This window comes from Chrysemys picta, chromosome 12 (genome assembly GCF_011386835.1).
Source record: "Chrysemys picta bellii isolate R12L10 chromosome 12, ASM1138683v2, whole genome shotgun sequence".
Classification (NCBI taxonomy): Eukaryota; Metazoa; Chordata; order Testudines; family Emydidae; genus Chrysemys; species Chrysemys picta.
In genome coordinates, this window is record NC_088802.1 from 24,225,982 (window position 1) to 24,245,604 (window position 19,623).

Sequence of the window (19,623 nt, forward strand, 5' to 3'; positions counted from 1 at the left end):
ATCTAGATTCTGAGTTAGCGGATGAAGTGGAATTTGGGGTAGGAGATGAGTTGATAAAATAAAATAACAGGAGAATAAAAGTCGGACACGGGGAAGTGGGAAGGAGGAAAGAAGGAAAATAGGAAAGGTTTCAGGTCAGGAGAAGCCAAAAAAAAGTAGACCTGGGTATGTGAGCTGACACTATTAGAGAAGGGAAGTAGAGGGAAATAAAATCTACAGGTGCACCAGAAAGAGAGTATCAAAGGACAGAAACTGAAAGGAGATATAATTGGTGTAAAAGGGGAATTGATCAAAAAATTGTGTTAGATGAAAACAGATCCTGAAAACAGTAAATCAGAAGCTCACCCACAAAGGACCGAAGGTATGTGAATAGAGAGAATGACTGTTTGAACATCTATTGACAGAATACAGTTCAAAGGTGCCTAAGGGACAAGTGTGGGCCCATTAGGTGAAGAAACCTGCCTCTCCTCACAGTTAGCATAGCCTAGTCTGGTCACCACACAAAGAGGCGGTGATCGGTATTAGGTATCCTGACAGACTGCGATGGTGAACTCATACCTTCAAGGGTCAGCAATATCTAATATATTTCACTGCCTTTATAACAATCTCTTGCTTTGTAACAGATGGAACATGTGCCTTGAACACAGATGGCAAACCAAACCAGAGTGCACGAGTTCATCCTCTTGGGCTTCCGCAGAAGTCAGTATTTGCAGACCTTCCTCTTCGTGCTGTTTTCCATGATGTACATCCTGACAGTCATGGGAAACATGGCCATCATAATCCTAGTGAGAACATGCTGCCAACTGCAAACTCCCATGTATTTCTTCCTCTGTAACCTCTCTTTCCTGGAGATATGGTACACCACAGCCTACATTCCCAAGACACTTGCAGTCTTCCTAGGGACAAGCAGAACCATGTCCTTTACTGGCTGCATCACACAGATGTACTTCATTCTATCCTTTGGCTGCACGGAATGTTTCATCTTATCCATCATGGCCTATGACCGCTATCTGGCCATTTGCTACCCATTGCGCTATAGTTCCATCATGAACAGCACCTTCTCCGCTTGGCTAGCCCTCTGCTTTGGGTATGTGGTTTCCTAGCTTTTTGTGTGCCATCGTATCTCATAACCAGGTTGTCCTTTTGTGGCCCTAATGTCATCAATCATTTCTATTGTGACCTAGATTCTCGGATATTTCTCTCCTGCACAGACACACATCTCCTTCAGCTGGTGGCTTTCCTCACCTCCTTCATTGTCCTCCTGGGCACCTGTATAGTAACTCTGATCTCCTATATTTATGTCATTTCCACAATACTGAGAATTTGATCAGCACGAGGACGGCAAAAGGCCTTTTCCACTTGCTCTGCTCATCTGGCTGTTGTGATTATCTGGTATGGCTCCACCATTTTCCTGTACGTCAAGCCTTCTGTACAGAACACCCTGGATCTAAACAAAATAGTCAACACCTTAAACACAATTGTAACACCACTGTTAAACCCTTTCATTTACTCTCTAAGAAACGAATAGGTGAAGAAAGCCTTGGAAAAGGCACTCGCTGGTATGTAAAGTGTGTAGATGTCTTTGATTTGGTATAAAATAAGATATCATTAGAGCTGTTAAAATTATTTCATTTGCATTGTTTTTTAAGAAAAAAAATCTTTTCTCAAAACCAGAAACCTTTTTCTTTTTTTTTTCTTTTTGTTGAAACTGAATATTTTGAAATTCTGGTATTTTGAATTTTTGTGTTCAGCTTTCTTCTTTCTTTCTTTTCTTTCTTCACTCTGTGACTCCTCAGCTTTTGAAAAAATACATAGTGGCACAAGGAAAAAAATAATGAGAAATGAAAATGTAAAAAAAAAAAAAAAAAAAGCAAATCCCTGTATACCTTTCACTGTACTGCATTTAGAAGTGAAAATGGGGCTGGGGGAAAAGGATAAAGAAAAAAGAAGGGAAAAGGGGGGAAATTGCAAAATATCAATATTTGGGTTTTTCATATTTGTTTAAAAATGTTTTGCAGAAAAAACTACAAAGCAAAGAAAACAAAACAAAAACTAAATAAAAATAATTTATTGTTGGAATGAAAAATACTTTGATATTTTGAATTGTTTCACAAATGTGGGGTTTTCCCCCAATTTTTTTCAACAAATTCTAAGCAAAAAGGTAAAAAGTAATATGTCTTAGGGCTTTTGAATATGTCTCCAGCTAAACATAGGGTATGTCTACACTACGAAATTAGTTCGAATTTATAGAAGCCGGTTTTACAGAAATCGGTTGTATACAGCCGATTTTGTGTGTCCCCACATAAAATGCTCTAAGAGCTCTAGTCGGCGGACCGCGTCCACAGTACCGAGGCTAGCGTCGACTTCCGGAGCATTGCACTATGGGTAGCTATCCCACAGTTCCCGCAGTCTCCGCCGCCCATTGGAATTCTGGGTTGAGATCCCAATGCCCGGATGATGCAAAACAGTGTCGCGGGAGGTTCTGGGTACATGTCGTCAGGCCCCTCCCCCTCCGTCACAGCAACGGCAGACAATAGATTCGTGCCTTTTTACCTGGGTTACCTGTGCAGACAACATACCACGGCAAGCATGGAGCCCGCTCAGCTCACCGTCACCATATGTCATCTGGGTGCCGGCAGACGTGGGACTGCATTGCTACACAGCAGCAGCTGCTAACTGTCCTTTGGCAGTAGACGGTGTAGCATGACTAATAGCCGTGGGGCTGGCAGCCGTAGGGCTGCTTTGCACCAGCCCCTTGCTTTTTGGTAGAAGATGGTATATTATGACTGGTATCCGTCGTCATCGTACTGCAGTGGCTGTCAAGCATGGGCACCTGGGCAGACATGCTACTGTCTCGATGATGATGGCTATCAGTCGTAGTATACTATTTTCTGCCAATTGCCCAGTATTGTCTGCTAAGCACCCAGAAGAGGCCGAGGGCGATCTGGGTGCTGGCAGACGTGGGGCTGGCAGACGTGGGGCTGCATTGCTACACAGCAGCAGCCCCTTGCCTTTTGGTAGAAGATGGTATATTACGACTGGTATCCATCGTCGTCGTACTGCAGTGGCTATCAGTCATGCTGCACCGTCGGCTGCCAGCTTAAGATGTAAAAAATAGATTTGTTCTGTATTCATTTGCTTCCCCTCTCTCCGTGAAATCAACCCTGCTAAACCCAGGGTTTTCAGTTTAATCTTTGGGGGGACCATTCTGTGTGACAGTTGTTTGTGTTTCTCCCTGATGCACAGCCACCTTTCTTGATTTTAATTCCCTGTACCTGTACGTCATGTCGTCACTCGGCCCGCCCTCCCTCCCTCCTTCCCCTGGTCCATCAGATACTAGTTTTGCGCCTTTTTTCAGACCAGGCGTCATAGCTAGCACTGGGATCATGGAGCCCGCTCAGATCACCGCGGCAATTATGAGCACTATGAACACCACACGCATTGTCCTGGAGTATATGCAGAGCCAGGACATGCCAAGGCGAAACCCGGACCAGCCGAGGAGGCGATTGCAGTGCGGCGAAGAGAGTGATGAGGAAATTGACATGGACATAGACCTCTCACAAGGCACAGGCTCCAGCAATGTGGAAATCATGGTGTCACTGGGGCAGGTTCATGGCGTGGAATGCCGATTCTGGGCCCGGGAAACAAGCACAGACTGGTGGGACCGCATCGTGCTGCAGGTGTGGGACGATTCCCAGTGGCTGCGAAACTTTCGCATGCGTAAGGGCACTTTCATGGAACTTTGTGACTTTCTTTCCCCTGCCCTGAAGCACCAGAATACCAGGATGAGAGCAGCCCTCACAGTTGAGAAGCGAGTGGCGATAGCCCTGTGGAAGCTTGCAACGCCAGACAGCTACCGGTCAGTCGGGAATCAATTTGGAGTGGGCAAATCTACGGTGGGGGCTGCTGTGATCCAAGTTGCCAGGGCAATGAAAGACTTGGTGATATCAAGGGTAGTGACTCTGGACAAAGTGCAGGCAATAGTGGATGGTTTTGCTGAAATGGAATTCCCAAACTGTGGTGGGGCCATAGACGGAACCCATATCCCTATCTTGGCACCGGAGCACCAAGCCACCGAGTACATAAACTGCAAGGGGTACTTTTCAATGCTGCTGCAAGCGCTGGTGGATCACAAGGGACGTTTCACCAACATCAACGTGGGATGGCCCGGAAAGGTACATGATGCTCACGTCTTCAGGCACTCTGGTCTGTTTCGAAAGCTGGAGGAAGGGACTTTCTTCCCGGACCAGAAAGTAACCGTTGGGGATGTTGAAATGCCTATCGTGATCCTTGGGGACCCAGCCTACCCCTTAATGCCATGGCTCATGAAGCCGTACACAGGCAGCCTGGACAGGAGTCAGGACCTGTTCAACTATAGGCTGAGCAAGTGCCAAATGGTGGTGGAATGTGCATTTGGACGTTTAAAAGTGCGCTGGCGCAGCTTACTGACTCGCTCAGACCTCAGCGAAAAGAATATCCCCATTGTTATTGCTGCTTGCTGTGCGCTCCACAATATCTGTGAGAGTAAGGGGGAGACATTTATGGCGGGGTGGGAGGTTGAGGCAAATTGCCTGGCTGCTGATTACGTGCAGCCAGACACCAGGGCGGTTAGAGGAGCACAGCAGGGCGCGGTGCGCATCAGAGAAGCTTTGAAAACGAGTTTTGTGACTGGCCAGGCTACGGTGTGAAACTTCTGTTTGTTTCTCCTTGATGAACCCTCCGCCCCCCCCCCCCACCCGGTTCACTCTAATTCCCTGTAAACCAACCACCCCCACCCTCCCCTCCCCACTTTGAGCACCACTTGCAGAGGCAATAAAGTCATTGTTATTTCACATTCATGCATTCTTTATTAATTCCTCACACAAGTAAGGGGATAAGTGCCAAGGTAGCCTGGGATGGGTGGGGGAGGAGGGATGGAAAAGGACACACTGCATTTTAAAACTTTAACTCTTATTGAAGGCCAGTCTTCTGATGCTTAGGCAATCGTCTGGGGTGGAGTGACTGGGTGGCCGGAGGCCCCCCCACCGTGTTCTTGGGCGTTTGGGTGAGGAGGCTATGGAACTTGGGGAGGAGGGCTGTTGGTTACACAGGGGCTGTAGCGGCAGTCTCTGCTCCTGCTGCCTTTCCTGCAGCTCAACCATGCGCTGGAGAATATCAGTTTGATGCTCCAGCAGACAGAGCATTGACTCTTGCCTTCTGTCTGCAAGCTGATGCCACCTATCATCTTCAGCCCGCCACTTGCTCTTTTCATCCCGCCATTCAGCCCGCCACCTCTCCTCTCGTTCAAATTGTGCTTTTCTCATGTCTGACATTGACTGCCTCCACGCATTCTGCTGTGCTCTATCAGCGTGGGAAGACATCTGGAGCTCCGTGAACATATCGTCCCGCGTCCTCCGTTTTCTCTTTCTAATGTTCACTAGCCTCTGAGAAGGAGAAACATTTGCAGCTGGTGGAGGAGAAGGGAGAGGTGGTTAAAAAAAGACACATTTTAGAGAACAATGGGTACACTGTTTCGTTACAAGGTCGCATTTTTTCTCTGCCTGCCGGTTTGGTATGAGAGATCACTCACGCAGTGCCAGGCAACAGATTTCGGCTTGCAGGCAGCCATGGTAAGCCACAGTGTTTTGGCTTTTTTAACCTTCTTAACATGTGGGAATGGTTTCAAACAGCAGCGCATTTCCCATATCAATGATGAATTGGGTTGGCCATTTAAAATGGGTTTTCAATGTAAAAGGAGGGACTGCGGTTTCCGGATTAACATGCAGCACAAACCCAAGTAAACCACCCCCCCGCACACACACACCCGATTCTCTGGGATGATCACTTCACCCCTCCCCCCACCGCGTGGTTAACAGCGGGGAACATTTCTGTTCAGAAGAGCAGGAAAGGGCAACTCTGAATGTCCCCTTAATAAAATCACCCCATTTCAACCAGGTGAATGATATCACTCTCCTGAGGATAACAAAGAGAGATAAGGAATGGATGTTGTGTGCATGCCAGCAAACACCGGGACCATACGCTGCCATGCTTTGTTATTCAGTGATTCCAGACTACGTGCTACTGGCCTGGCGTGGTAAAGTGTCCTACCATTGCGGACGGGATAAGGCAGCCCTCCCCAGAAACCTTTTGCAAAGGCTTTGGGAGTACATGAAGGAGAGCTTTCTGGAGGATTTCCGCTCCATCCCCATACACGTTAACAGACTTTTCCAGTAGCTGTACTGGCCGCGATTGCTAGGGCAAATTAATCATTAATCATTAAACACACTTGCTTTTAAACCATGTGTAATATTTACAAAGGTACACTCACCAGAGGTCTCCTGTGTGCCCTCAGGGTCTTGGGTGAGTTCGGGGGTTACTGGTTCCAGGTCCAGGGTGACAAACATATCCTGGCTGTTGGGGAAACCGGTTTCTCCACTTCCTTGCTGCTGTGAGCTACCTACATTACCTCCATCCTCATCTTCCTCGTTCCCCGAACCCTCTTCCCTATGTGTTTCTCCATTGACGGAGTCATAGCACATGGTTGGGGTAGTGGTGGCTGCACCCCCTAGAATGGCATGCAGCTCCGCGTAGAAGCGGCATGTTTGCGGCTCTGCCCCGGACCTTCCGTTAACTTCTCTGGCTTTGTGGTAGACTTGCCGTAGCTCCTTAATTTTCACGCGGCACTGCTGTGTGTCCCTGTTATGGCCTCGGTCCTTCATGGCCTTGGAGATGTTTTCTAATACTTTGCCATTTCTTTTACTGCTGTGGAGTTCAGCTAGCACTGATTCATCTCCCCATATGGCGAGCAGATCCCGTACCTCACGTTCGGTCCATGCTGGAGCTCTTTCGCGATCCTGGGACTCCATCATGGTTACCTGTGCTGATGAGCTCTGCGTGGTCACCTGTGCTCTCCACGCTGGGCAAACAGGAAATGAAATTCAAACGTTCGTGGGTCTTTTCCTGTCTACCTGGTCAGTGCATCTGAGTTGAGAGTGCTGTCCAGAGTGGTCACAATGAAGCACTGTGGGATAGCTCCCGGAGGCCAATAACGTCGAATTCCGTACACTATACCCCAATTCCGACCCGCAAAGGCCAATTTTATCGCTAATCCCCTCGTCGAAGGCGGTGTAAAGAAACCGGTTTAAAGGGCCCTTTAAGTCGAAAGAAAGGGCTTCGTCGTGTGAACGTGTCCAGGCTTAATTCGATTTAACGCTGCTAAAGTCGACCTAAACCCGTAGTGTAGACCAGGCCATAGTCTCGTCTCCAAGAGCTGATCTAAAAACAGAATTCCCATCCAACGGGAAATTCCAATATTTCGAAATTTGATTTTGTTTTTGTGAGATTAAATCTTCTGAAATACTTAATTTTGATCTTATTGAAATGTTTTATTTTGACTTTATCACTTCAACTTTTATAATATAATCTAATGTAATATTAAAACATGTCTATAATATATTATTATATTATATTATGTTATATTATTGACACAAAACATTTAGATAATTTCCTATATACATTTTTGATGAAATCAATAGATTTCTGCAAAATGTTGCAATTTCATTGAATCAGCGTTATGAAATGGAAAAAAATCCAACCAGTAGCTGTATTATTTACTCCAATGGCTGGCTACTTACACAGAACAGAGCTTAGGTGGAAAACTCCTGTATTTTTATTACTGAAGTTTCCAAGTTCCTGTGTATGAACTCCATTTACAGCCAATTTTTAAACGTTTTTAGGCACCTAAAGATATAGATAAGAACCAAGGGCTAGATTCACAAAGAGCGTTAAGTGCCAGACTGTCACTTTAGGCACCCAAGTCCCAGAATCAGACCCCACTGGGATTCACAAAACCTGCACTCAGCTGCTGCCAAACCCTTGTAGGTGCTTACACTCACTCAGAACTTAAGTTTGTGCAGTAGAAGTTCCCTAGGCACCTACGTTTTTGCCACTGAGGACATGTCCTGTTGTCTCATTCTCTGTGCCCGTATACCTCAGCCCCAAAGCAACATGTAAATCGGGAGAAGATCGGCGTTCCTCCACCTAACTTGCATGCAGAGTCTGATTTGGTAGGTGTGCTCAGAGCAGGGATTTGAACAGAAGTCTCCTACCTCTCCAGTGAGCACTTTAACCACTGGGCTAAGGGATATTCTGACATGGTAGTCCCTTAGGCTACATCAACACTACAGGGGGGGGGGTCGATTTAAGATACGCAAATTCAGCGACGTGAATAGTGTAGCTGAATTCGACGTATCGCAGCCGACTTACCCCGCTGTAGGGACGGCGGCAAAATCGACCTCTGCGGCTTCCTGTCGACGGCGCTTACTCCCACCTCCGCTGGTGGAGTAAGAGCGTCAATTCGGGGATCGATTGTCGCGTCCGGACGGGACACGATAAATCGATCCCGAGAGGTCGATTTCTACCCGCCGATTCAGGCAGGTAGTGTAGACCTAGCCTTAGTCTCTCCTGGTGCAGTTGTTTCACTTTGGATGAATAAAGAGTCATTGGGCCAGAGGGCATATGCACACATGAGAATGACTATAGTCTGGTGGTTGGTAGACTCTCCCAGTATGTGGGAGATCCAGGAGCCAGTCCCCCTCTCTAATGACACCTTAATTATTTATCCAAAGTGGAACAGCTTCACCAGGATAGAATACGGGAGAGCTACATCAGATTACCCCATCAACCAGTGTTTAGCGCACTCTCCTGAGTGTTTGGAGACCCCTGTTTAAATCCCTTCTCCCCCTCAAGTAGAGGAGGGACATGACCTAGTAGTTTTCCACATCACAGATGAGTAACTTAACCACTGGGCTAAGGGAGGGGGCTTAAGACACACCCCCGTCCTTGGTATCTGTGATGCTTCCCAGGGTTGTGAGGCACCTCTCTACTACTTGCCCTTAGAATGAAGAAGCTTTGTCTGTGTCTGTCGGGGGTCAGCTCCCCAGTCCCACCAGCCGTGGGCAACACAAGCACTCCCCTCTCAGCCTATGCAGGCTCCGCTGTCCCTCTGCAGGTTAGCAATTGGCACTATCCAACACCTGAGCCCTCGGAGTATCTCCTTGGAGTGTCCAGGCCCTGGTCCACTGGACACTCAGCGAATTCACAGATCCACTGCTCCCAAAGAAGCAGGACACTGCTCCGCTCAACACACAGCCCTTAGCGATGTTTATAATGAAAACAAGCACAAGTTCATTTAACACAGAGGAGAGATTCAAGTGCTAGTAAATGGATATATTGAAACCAAATGGTTACATTTAAAATAAACTTATAGTAAACATTCTAGAACCTAGACTTACTTAATTAGCTACTGTCGTATCTTATAGTATTGCTCACCTGCGTTTCTCAGCCAGGTAGGCTGCAATCCCTTTTTCATGAAACAAGCCGTGCTCTCAGCTTGTCTCCTCAGTGCAGGATCCTGGATTTACCTCAGTACCCCCAGTTACACCTCCCAAATCCATTGTCTTTACTTGTAAGCAGGACACCCCCTTTGCTGGTTTTGTTTTTTTCCTGCAGCTCTTCTCTTATGTGAATTCACAACTTCTGCATTAGGCTCAGTAAAGCAAATGGACTTACATTAGGAGACACACAATACACAATGACCAGCCAGAGAGAGAAGCGTTTACTACCCCCACCAGAACAGAACCTGTTTATCACCTTCTGTTGACCTGTCTTAATGTACATACCTTAAGAACATAGTTTTCAGTATAGATACACAACTCCTTAAATATCATCTATGCATACATTTTGCAATGATGATGACCAGTAAGCTACTAGCTCTTGGTAGAGACCTTACATGCCACCCTTTGGTGAACTGGTACATAGAAACCTGACCCAGAGGATCCCTGTAAACACCTTTTGCCCTCTGCCAGTTGGCACCAATGGGTCCCTGGGTCACAGCACCTCCTATTGGCTAGTTTAGTCTAGTGTTCTGGCTTTTGTGGATCCCATTCTTAGATGTCTCCCTCTCCCCTTCCATTGTATAGGGAGCCTGGGTGCCTGACTCAGGCTGTGTGAATCCCAATGATATTCTAGGTGCCTGAACGTGAGGTGTTGTGACACTGAGTACTGCAACATCTAAGTCCCTCTGTAGTTGTGTAAGAAAGTGGGTTGTGGTAACAGAGACCAAAGATCAACCTTCCTCTTGCAAGATGGAGGTCAGTGATGCAGGTAGACCAGGGAATGTAGATTGCTACAAACAGCAAACTCAGGGTTTTGTGTTCTACTATGTTTGAATATCAGAGTTTAATTGTTAGATACAAGCTCTCTGTGTCTTAATAAGAACAACAACACAGCCCTTAGAGCTAAGATCAAGGGTACGCGTAGGATAAGATTTAGAATTAGGGTTAACTTTAGAGTGATGTTTCAGGGTTCGGTTTCAAATTGAGTGTTGGATTTCAGAGGTTCATGTTAAGAGTAGATGGGGATTATCAAAGGAGACAAAGAGTTGCTAGGCATCCAGTCCTTAATTAATTTCAACAGGATTCAAGCACCTATTTCCATTCTAAACCCCGCAGTCTAAGTTGTTAATTAGCTGAGTTTGGACTAAGGGCTACATATTTCATATTTAAGGTATTTACGTCACCACCATTACCATAGTACAGGGGTTGGCAACCTTTGGCGCGCGGCCCGTCAGTGAAATCCGCTGGCGGGCCGGGACAGTTTGTTTTTCTGCAGCGTCCCCAGATTTGGCCAATTGCAGCTCCCACTGGCCACGGTTCGCCATTCCAGGCCAATGGGGGCTGTGGGACGATGCGTGAGCTGAGGGATGTGCTGGCCACCGCTCAGGCCGTAGGAGAGAAGATGCTCCCATCCCCATGGGCACTACCCGGCCCCTCATTGGCAGCCTCAGCACAGAGAGCGAAGTCTGGAGGGGCCTTGGAGACTGACTTGCCACCTTTCCATTCAATGAGTCCCCCCAGGCCAGAGGCCCATGGGTGTGGGGCTGTGAGTGGAGGGGGATGCTCTTTCTGCCCCAGCTCTGGGCTCCCACAGGGGACTCAGGGCCAGGGAGGGCAGATCCAGCACCACCCAGTGGGACATTAAAAGCAGGTTCTGAAGAGACCCCAGAAGAAATGTGGTGGGTGAAAAAACTCCCCCCCTCCCTTCCCCACATCCCGCCAAGCTTCCTCATTTCTCTTCAATGCCTTTTTGCTACTGAGAGGCAGGGCTGATGGCTGACTGATGGGTTCTCCCCCCCTCTTCCACCACTGGCCCCTGGATGGAGAGTGTGGGGTGAATACCCTAATGGGAGTGGGGTAACTTGGAATTGAAACATTTGCATCCACAATCCTCTCCCATTTTTGCACCATAAAGGGGCAGGAAGGAGCAAGGGGCAGTTTGGACACACACATATCCCAGCCTCAGTTCAATGTGGGGACATGGAAGGATGTGTGGAGCGAAGAATTTGCAGACAGTCCCTGGCTCCCGGGGGGGGGGGGCGGGAGGTGGGCGAACTGTGTAGACAGTCCCTGGTTTATAGTAGCTGGGAATGGGGAGTTGGCAGACATTCCCTGGCTGGGTTGGGGCGGGGAGGGGTGAGGCGTTTGCAGACGCTCCCTGGCGGGGGCGGGGCTGGGGCTAGCGGGGATACTTTCCCTTCCAGCCTGACTCAGGGCTTCGCTGCTCAGAGACCGAGAGAGAAGGTACCGGGGGTGCGGATCGGGCCCCCAGTAGAGCCCCCTCCTCTGGGGTTCCTGCCCCCCTGGTCCTAGCCCCCCCTTTTCTCTGGGTCCTGCCCCCTCTGTGTCCAGGGCCTCCCCACCCCCTGGTCTGGGCTCATCCCCCTGAATCAGGGCTTCGCCTCTGCAGAGTCTCCCCTCCCTGGCTGGGGGGCCCTGCGTGCCGGGGCGGGTTTGGGGGTGTTTGGAGGGAGGTGACCCCTAAACCTTCCTGCTCCACCCCCCCCCCGATCCACCCCCCTTCCCTTTCTTTTCGTACTTCTCCCTGCGTGGGTTTCCCGGAGCCCATCCCCGTGGCGCCCTGCCGGCCGGCCCTGACCTGCTCCCTGCAGGCTCGTGGGCTCCGCTGGGTGCCCATTGCCGGTCGGAGCTCACCATCGCCACCCCCGCACTGTGACTCAGCCTCTGGCTCCATCGCATCCCAAGAAGCAGCTACTGCAGCAGGAGCCAGGGACTGTGAATTGTCGTAACTTTCACGCCGACTCCCTTCCTCCGGGCTGAGAATTAGGCATCAGAGTTAAATGCCGGGGACAAACAACCAACCCCCAGCTCCCCGCCGAAGCCGTGTCCCGGCCTCAGCCCTTTCCCAGCCTACGGAGCTTAGCCCAGAGAAGGTGAAGAGGCCTGGCCCCCCGGCTGTAAATACCTGCTGGGGGTGGGGGCACTGCAGCGTGGCAGTGGATGGTCTGACGCCATCCCCTGGCTGGGAGTTGCAGGCAGAGGAATTCACACTAGGAGGGAGGTGCACCTGTCTGGCAGGGAGGGGAATTAGCTGCTGGCACAACTCCCTGAGGGCTGCGGTGGATTCTCCATCCCGGGCTGTGCGTGAAGCCGGACGGGAGGTTTGTTTAGAAGATCTGCCTTCGTTCCCCCCACAGTTCATTCCGGGCCCTCCCCAGTGTGCGGGTTTGCTCAGGTGATCCCAGTCTTCCCGTCCAACCTTCCAGCTGGGAATTTTCCAGATGACTGGAGTGGTGGCAAGCTGAAACGTGGCTTGGGGAGTGGGGTTCAGAGCCCCTCTTGGTCACGGCAGCTCTGGCGTTCCTCGCCCCCATCCAACCCTCAGCTCCCCTCTCCTCCACAGAGACTCCCCCCGTGCTTCAGAGCTGGGTTTCTGCTGTGGGAGAAATCAACCGGCTGCCGTCCTCTTGCCCCCTCGTAAGGCAGCAAATCCGAGGCCCAGGCTGGACGGTTCCGGGGTGGGGAGCAGGTGCGGCCGAGGGCTGGATTTCATCCTCGTTGGGGTGGGGGGGGTTATGGCAGCCACTCCAGCCCAGAGTGAAAGCTGAGTAAATAGCAGGGTTGCGTTCCTGCCAGGAACGGCCGGGAGCCGGAGCCTGCTCCACAAATCTCTGCTTCTCTGCAGGGCGACAGCGGGGAGATGGGTCTAGCTGGGTTAACAACCCCCCAATGACCAACCCGGGTCCCCCACAACTGTTCCAGGGACCCCCCAGGGGCTCAGAATAGAACCCAGGACTCCTGGCTCCCAGTCCCCTCGTTCTAACCCACTAGCCCCCCACCCCCCTTCATTCCGTCTGACCCCCCCCCCACGCCTCCTTCCTTCCATCTGTCCGTCCGTCCATCCATCCATCCATCCCCATACACTCCCCCTACATTTCTCCATCCATCCCCCAACTCCCAGCCGTACCCCGGTCCCCGCCTGCCCCTCCCTGCTGGGGGCTGGCGCCGTGGCATGGGGAGGCAGGGGGCCCAAGAGGAGCCATGACTCTGATCTCAGGAGCTAGGCCCCGTGAGCCTGCGGGACTCCCTGCCACAGGACCTGGCTGAGCAAGGGGGTGGGGCTGGGGTCTCGGAGCCATCGCTAGGGGGGATGGGGGGTTGGGGCACCCTGTGCCCATCAATTTCCATGGAAACCCTGTATCTCACCCCCCACCTTCCCCCACACAGATCCCCAACCCCAGAGCCGAGATGGAGCTGGTCAGCGGGCTGCTGCTCGTCAAGAAGCCTGGTGAGTCAGGGCTGTGAGGGGCGGTGCCATGAGGGGGAGGGCGGCCCCATGGCTGACGTGGCCCTTCGCCCCGGTGCCCATGGGGGGTTTGTGGGGGGGCCATGGCTGACGTGGCCCCTCACCCCACTGCCCACAGGGGTTTGTGCGGGGACCCATGGCTGACGTGGCTCCTCACCCACCGCCCATGGGAGGTCTGTGGGGGGGCCATGGCTGATGTCCCCCTCACCCTGGTGCCCGTGGGGGGCCCGTGGCTGACATGGCCCCGTGCCCCGGTACCCATGGGAGTCAGGGGGGGCCTGTGGCTAATGTCCCCCTCCCCCCAGTTCCCCTGCGCAGCAGCTCGGTGGCGGTGTTGATCCGAGGCTTCGTGGCTGACGTGAGCTGCGAGCTGCTCTACAGGAACGAGGAGCCGGGGCCCGTGGAGGTCGTGTTCAAGTTCCCTGTGGATGCCGAGGCAGCTGTCTACGCCTTCCAGGCCCGTCTGGGGGGGGCCTGCATCCAGGCCCAGCTCCACGAGAAGAAACAGGTGCTCGGGGGCAGTGGTCCCGGGGGGGAGAGAAGAGGGGACGGGGCTGGGGGGATCTTGGGGTGACCCCGTCTCTCCCGGCAGGCGCAGGAGGTGTACAGGGAAGTACTGGCCGGGGGGCAGGGGGATCTCGGGGGGCAGGGGGATCTCGCTGTGACCCCGTCTCTCCAGCAGGCGCAGGAGGTGTACGGGGATGCGCTGGCTGGGGAGCAGGGGGATATCAGGGACAGGGGGATGTCGGGGGGCAGGGGGATCTCGGGGTGATCCCATCTCTCCCAGCAGGTGCAGGAGCTGTATGGGGAAGTGCTGGCCGGGGGGCAGGGGGATGTCAGGCAGGGGGATCTTGGGGTGACCCTGTCTCTCCCGGCAGGCGCAGGAGGTGTATGGGGACGCGCTGGCCGGGGGGCAGAGCTCGTTCCTGCTGCAGCAGGAGGGGATCAGGGGCGATGTGTTCAGCTGCTCCCTGGGGAATCTGCCCCCCGGGGAGGAGGCGGTGCTGACCCTGCGCTATGTCTGCGAGCTGCTGCTGGAGCCTGACGGGGCCGCCCGCTACGTGCTGCCGACCGTGCTGCGCCCCCGCTACACGCCCTCCGGTGAGACCCACAGATCCCCTACCCCCATCACGGTGAGACCCACAGCCCCCCCCCCACGCGCCCCATGGTGAGACCCACCGATCCCCCTGCCCCTCCCACATGCCACACGGTGACCCCTCCCACGTGCCACACGGTGAGACCCACAGCCCCCCCATGCTCCCGCTCCGCGCCCGACATTGAGACCCACAGCCCCTCGTGCACCCGTTCCGCGCCCTCCGGTGAGACCCACAGCCCCCCACCTGCCCTCCGGTGAGACCCACAGATCTCCTACCCCCGTCATGGTGAGACCCACCGATCCCCCCCCACGTGCCCCATGGTGAGACCCACCGATCCCCCTGCCCCTCCCACATGCCACACGGTGACCCCTCCCATGTGCCACACGGTGAGACCCACAGCCCCCCACCTGCCCTCCGGTGAGACCCACAGATCCCCTACCCCCGTCACGGTGAGACCTATAGCCCCCCCCCCCCACGTGCCCCAGGTGAGACCCACAGTTCCCCCTGCCCCTCCCACGTGCCACACCATGAGACCCACAGCCCCCCCCACCTGCCCTCCGTGAGACCCACAGATCCCCTACCCCTGTCACGGTGAGACCCACAGCCCCCCCCCATGCACCCCATGGTGAGACCCACAGATCCCCCCCATACTCCCTTGCACCCTATTCCCCAGCTGTGTGCCTCCAGCCATGCTGCACCCCTTTCACATGCCCCATGTTGAGACCAGACCCATAGGCCCCATAGATCCCGCATAGCTCCCTGTACCCCATAGCCCCCAGAACCCCTGCTACACACCCCATGGTGAGTGACCCCACAGCCCATAATCCCCTGAAACCTCCATAGCCCCGTTACGTACCCCACAGTGAAAGAACCAAATAGCCCCCATAACGCCCCATAGGCCACTACTGTGTGCCCCTCGGTAAATGTCCCCCAGGCCTGAAATCCCCACCCCAGGGTATGTGACCCACCCCAGCCATCCCAAAATCCCCTGATATCCCAGCCCAATATCCCCCCAATATCTCATACTCTCCATCCTCCCCCTGCTCTCTCCCAGCCCCCTGGCCCTCACCCCTGTGTCTCTCTCTGCAGGGTGGAACGGGGAGGACGTCACCCAGGGGATCCCGCGGGTCCCCCAGGGGAAGCTGCCCTACACCCTGAGCCTGAGTGCCACGCTGCAGTCGCCCCACGGCATCGACCGCGTGTTCTCCAACTGCCCCCTCACCCCCCTGAGCTATACGGCCGGGAACCGAACCACTGCCCAGGTAAGGGTCCCGGCCATCCCCAGTGGGAGGAGGGTGCTGGGGGGGAGGGAGGGGAGGCTCTGGGCTGAGGGGTGGGTGCCAGGGAATGGGACTGAGGGCTGGGGGGGATTTGGGGCGAGGCTGGGGGGCAGGTCCCAGGTGGGTGGGTTCTGAAAGGGGGAGTATGGGCCAGACTTTGGGTGATTGGGGGACGGGGGGATCGAGCGACACCAACGGATCTGGGGAATTTCCCAGTTTCTCTGGGGAAAATCTGGACAGGCTGAAATCTGCCAGTTTGGGGATGAAATCCCTGGCAGTCGCTGGGCTCTGTTAGTGTTTAGTTTCTCGGATTTTCCCTCTCCTTGTTTCTCAGTGGAAGGAAATGGAGGTGTGGGGGACCAGGAAAATTTTACCCCCAAATTGGAAAGATTTAGCCCCCCCCACCCCCCCAATGTCAAATATTTGCAATTTTTCACCAGGAAAAGCCAAGTTCCCGCATTGGCCTTTGGGGTTGTTTTTCCCTCTCTTCTCTCCACTGAACCCGGGGGGGCCCAGCCAGCGTTCCCAGGGTCAACCCCTCACCCCGGCTTCATGCAGGGGGCACCGAGCCAGGCACGAGAGCCAGCAGGACCCTGTCCCCCCAGGAATCGTGTGGAGGTGACTGTGTGTCTGTCGCCCCCCCAGGTGTCGCTGGCCCAGGCCCCACCATGGGACCGGGACGTGGAGCTGCTGGTCTATTATGTGGAGCCACACAAACCCAGCGCGGTGCTGGAGGCCGGGCTGCCTGGAGCCAAGCCAGGTGGTGGAGGGGATCCTGCACCCAGCTACCTCTGGGCGGGGGTGCAGAGGGGGATCTGGGGGATGGGGATCTGGGGGGGGTGAGGTAGGTGCTGGGCGGTGACATGGGATCAGGGAGGCACAGGGCAATGAGGGGGATGACTGGGGAATGGGGGGTCCTAGGGCTGATGGGGGTGGGTGCTATGGGAATCTGGGGGCAGGCGAGGGTTGGGGGACAGGAGCAGGGTGTCTTGGGGGAGCTGGGGATGGGGTGTGTGTGGAGGACAGGGGACAGGAGGGGGGGGCCTTGGGGGAGCTGGCATTGGCAGAACGGGGTGTCTGGGAGCAGGCAGGCACTGGGCAGCACTGCAGGTTTGGGGGACATGGGGGAGAACTGGGGATGTGAGAGCAGGCACTAGGGTGCTGGGTATTGGGGGTGGTGGGGGATCTAAGGCAAGAGAGGGGTGGGGGGAGGGACAGAGCTGTGGGGGTGGGTCTCTGGGGGCAGTCGGGGGTGCTGAGGGGGCGGCTCACGGGGGCTCGACCCCATACCTGCCCCATTTGGGGGCTGGCTCCCATCTCCCCGCAGGCTCCCTGATGGGCGACCCGGCCGTGATGGTGACCCTGCTGCCCAGCGTGCCCGAGGCGTTGCCAGCCCAGAGCCGGGCCGGGGAGTTCATCTTCCTGCTGGACCGCTCCGGCAGCATGGCGTGCCCCATGGACGGCAGAGTCCGCTCCCGCCAGCGCATCAACATCGCCAAGGTACGGCCAGATGGGAGGCTGCGCTAGATGGGCCCGTGGGGCCACGCCCGGGGGAGCTGCCCAGGCTGGCTGGGCCCATGGGGCTGACTCTCCATCCATCTGTCTGTCCCCAGGAGACCCTGGTCCTGCTGTTGAAGAGTTTGCCTCTGGGCTGTTATTTCAACATCTACGGCTTTGGGTCTGAGTTTGAGTCCTTCTACCCGTGAGTCCGAGGGGCAGGGCAGGGAGGAGGCTGGTTGGGTTAGGGGGCAGGGCTGGTTAAGGGGCAGGGGGTGTCTGTGAGTTAGGGGGCAGGGCTGGTTAGGGGGCAGGGCTGGTTAGGGGGTGGGGGTATCTGGGTTAGGGGGCAGGGGGTTTCGGTGGGTTAGGAGCAGGGAGTATCAGTGGGTTAGGGGGCAGGGCTGGCTGGGGGCAGGGTGTCCCTGGCTTCGGCTGTCCCAGCCCCAGACCTGTCGTCACCCCCCGCAGGCAGAGCGTGGAATATACCCAGCAGACCATGGCCAAGTCCCTGCAGCGCATCCAGCTGCTCCAGGCTAACCTGGGGGGCACTGAAATCTTGGAGCCACTACGAGCCATTTACCGCAGCCCCTGCCGGGACGGCCACCCACGCCAGGTACCAGGGGCACTGGGGCCAGCTGGAGGGGCGTCCTGGGGCAGGCTCGGAGAGTGATTGTGGGGCCGAGGGATGATGTGGGGGGTTTCAGAGAGGGATGCGGGCCTGGTGGGACAAACTCATAGACTTTCAGGACAGAAGAGACCATCGTGTTCATCTCATCAGGCCCCAGCTCCTCGCCCCCACCGTGACAGCCCCTCACCCCCCTGTGACACTGCTCAGCCCCTCGCCCCCCTGTGACAGCCCCGCCCCTCGGGCTGAGTCACTGCACCCCCAAACCATGAGTTACAGGCATCAGGTCACAGCGACTCCCCCCAGTTGCTCCAGTTCAAACCAGTGAGTGCCCCGGGCCCCAGGCTGCTGAGGGAGACCAACCCCCTAGGGTCTCTGCCAATCTGAGCCGGGGGAAAATCCCTTCCCCACCCCACACGTGGGGATCAGCTTGCCCGGAGGATGGGGGCGAGACCCCCTCCCCCCCAGCCAGCTCCCTGGGAAGGATTCTCTGCAGTAACTCTGAGCCCCCCCAGTGCCCCAGCCCTGCCTATGGGGTGTTTGCTCCCAGCTGTCACATGGGCCATACGCCATCGCAGGCCCTTCCTTGGCTGCCCCCCCCTGCTCCCCTCGGAGGCTGTTCCTGAACTTCCAAGGGGGAGACCCCGGGAGAGGGGATCAGAGAGGGGCTGGGGGTCCTGGGGGGCAGCCGACAGGGGCCATGGGGTGGCTCAGAGTGGGACTGGGGCTCTGGGCCAGATGAGGGAGCCAGTGCCTCTGGGGGTGTGAGCGGGGCGGGGCGGGGCAGGTAGCAACCGGGGGGGTATCTCTGTATAGAGCTGGGAGGGGCAGTGCTTTGTGCCACGCCCAGCTCTGGGGGGTGCCCTGCAGCCCGGGGGGGCAGGGAGGACACACGTGGGGGGGGGTCAGGAGGGAGCTCCTGGAAAGGTGCCCACAGCAGTCGGTGGGTTCTTGTCTCCAGGGGTCAGTGAACAGGTGATGGGTGGGGGTTGGGGTCATGCCTAGGGGTTGAGGGTCACAGAGATAGGGGAGAAGGTCAGCGGTCCTCGTCGGTCATCCCCTCGGGAGATCTCTGGGAGGGGAGGGATGGGGCCGGGGGTCTCTGGGAGGGTCAGAGGGGCAGACTCTCCAGGGGGGCTGCTCCAGTTCCCAGCGGGGAGGGGTTGTCTCCGGGGGGTGTTTGGTCCCTGGCTCTGACAGCGTCTCTTCCCCCCCCCACCCCCAGCTGTTCGTGTTTACGGATGGGGAGGTAGGGAACACCCAGGATATCATCGCAGAGGTGCAGCGTCACCGGGGGACCCACAGGTAATGGGGGTGCCTACCCCCCGAGCCCTGTCCCTATTAGCATTGCCATCATGTGGACCCTCCCACACCATAGTCCCCAGCATCTGCCCAACCCTTTACCTCACCCTACCCCCCAGCCCCGCCAGCATGGGGAGCCCAGCCAGCCCTACTGGCCCCTCTCCAACTGTCCTGTCCC

At 55.1% G+C, this 19,623-nt stretch overlaps 2 protein-coding genes and 1 pseudogene across 3 annotated transcripts in view; all 3 read left to right on the forward strand.

The window, feature by feature from the left end:
• LOC135974464 (maestro heat-like repeat-containing protein family member 1) overlaps positions 1–19,623 on the forward strand; it is a 936,803-nt gene that overhangs the window by 615,186 nt on the left and 301,994 nt on the right. The gene's annotated exons all lie outside the window — the stretch shown is intronic.
• On the forward strand, positions 640–1,528 carry LOC112060535 (olfactory receptor 6F1-like; annotated as a pseudogene).
• The window catches only part of LOC101936579 (von Willebrand factor A domain-containing protein 5A-like), a 32,640-nt gene continuing 24,556 nt past the window's right edge, over positions 11,540–19,623 (forward strand). For both annotated transcript variants that reach the window (XR_010591686.1, XM_024111477.3), the window contains exons 1-10: positions 11,540–11,618; positions 13,563–13,623; positions 13,947–14,149; positions 14,520–14,742; positions 15,828–16,000; positions 16,664–16,778; positions 17,346–17,518; positions 17,632–17,720; positions 17,987–18,131; positions 19,369–19,448. Coding sequence is in view for 1 of the 2 variants with exons in the window: in XM_024111477.3 (XP_023967245.1) it covers positions 13,584–13,623; positions 13,947–14,149; positions 14,520–14,742; positions 15,828–16,000; positions 16,664–16,778; positions 17,346–17,518; positions 17,632–17,720; positions 17,987–18,131; positions 19,369–19,448 (1,241 nt within the window). In the remaining variant the exon portion in view is untranslated. The remainder of the gene's footprint in view (positions 11,619–13,562; positions 13,624–13,946; positions 14,150–14,519; positions 14,743–15,827; positions 16,001–16,663; positions 16,779–17,345; positions 17,519–17,631; positions 17,721–17,986; positions 18,132–19,368; positions 19,449–19,623) is intronic.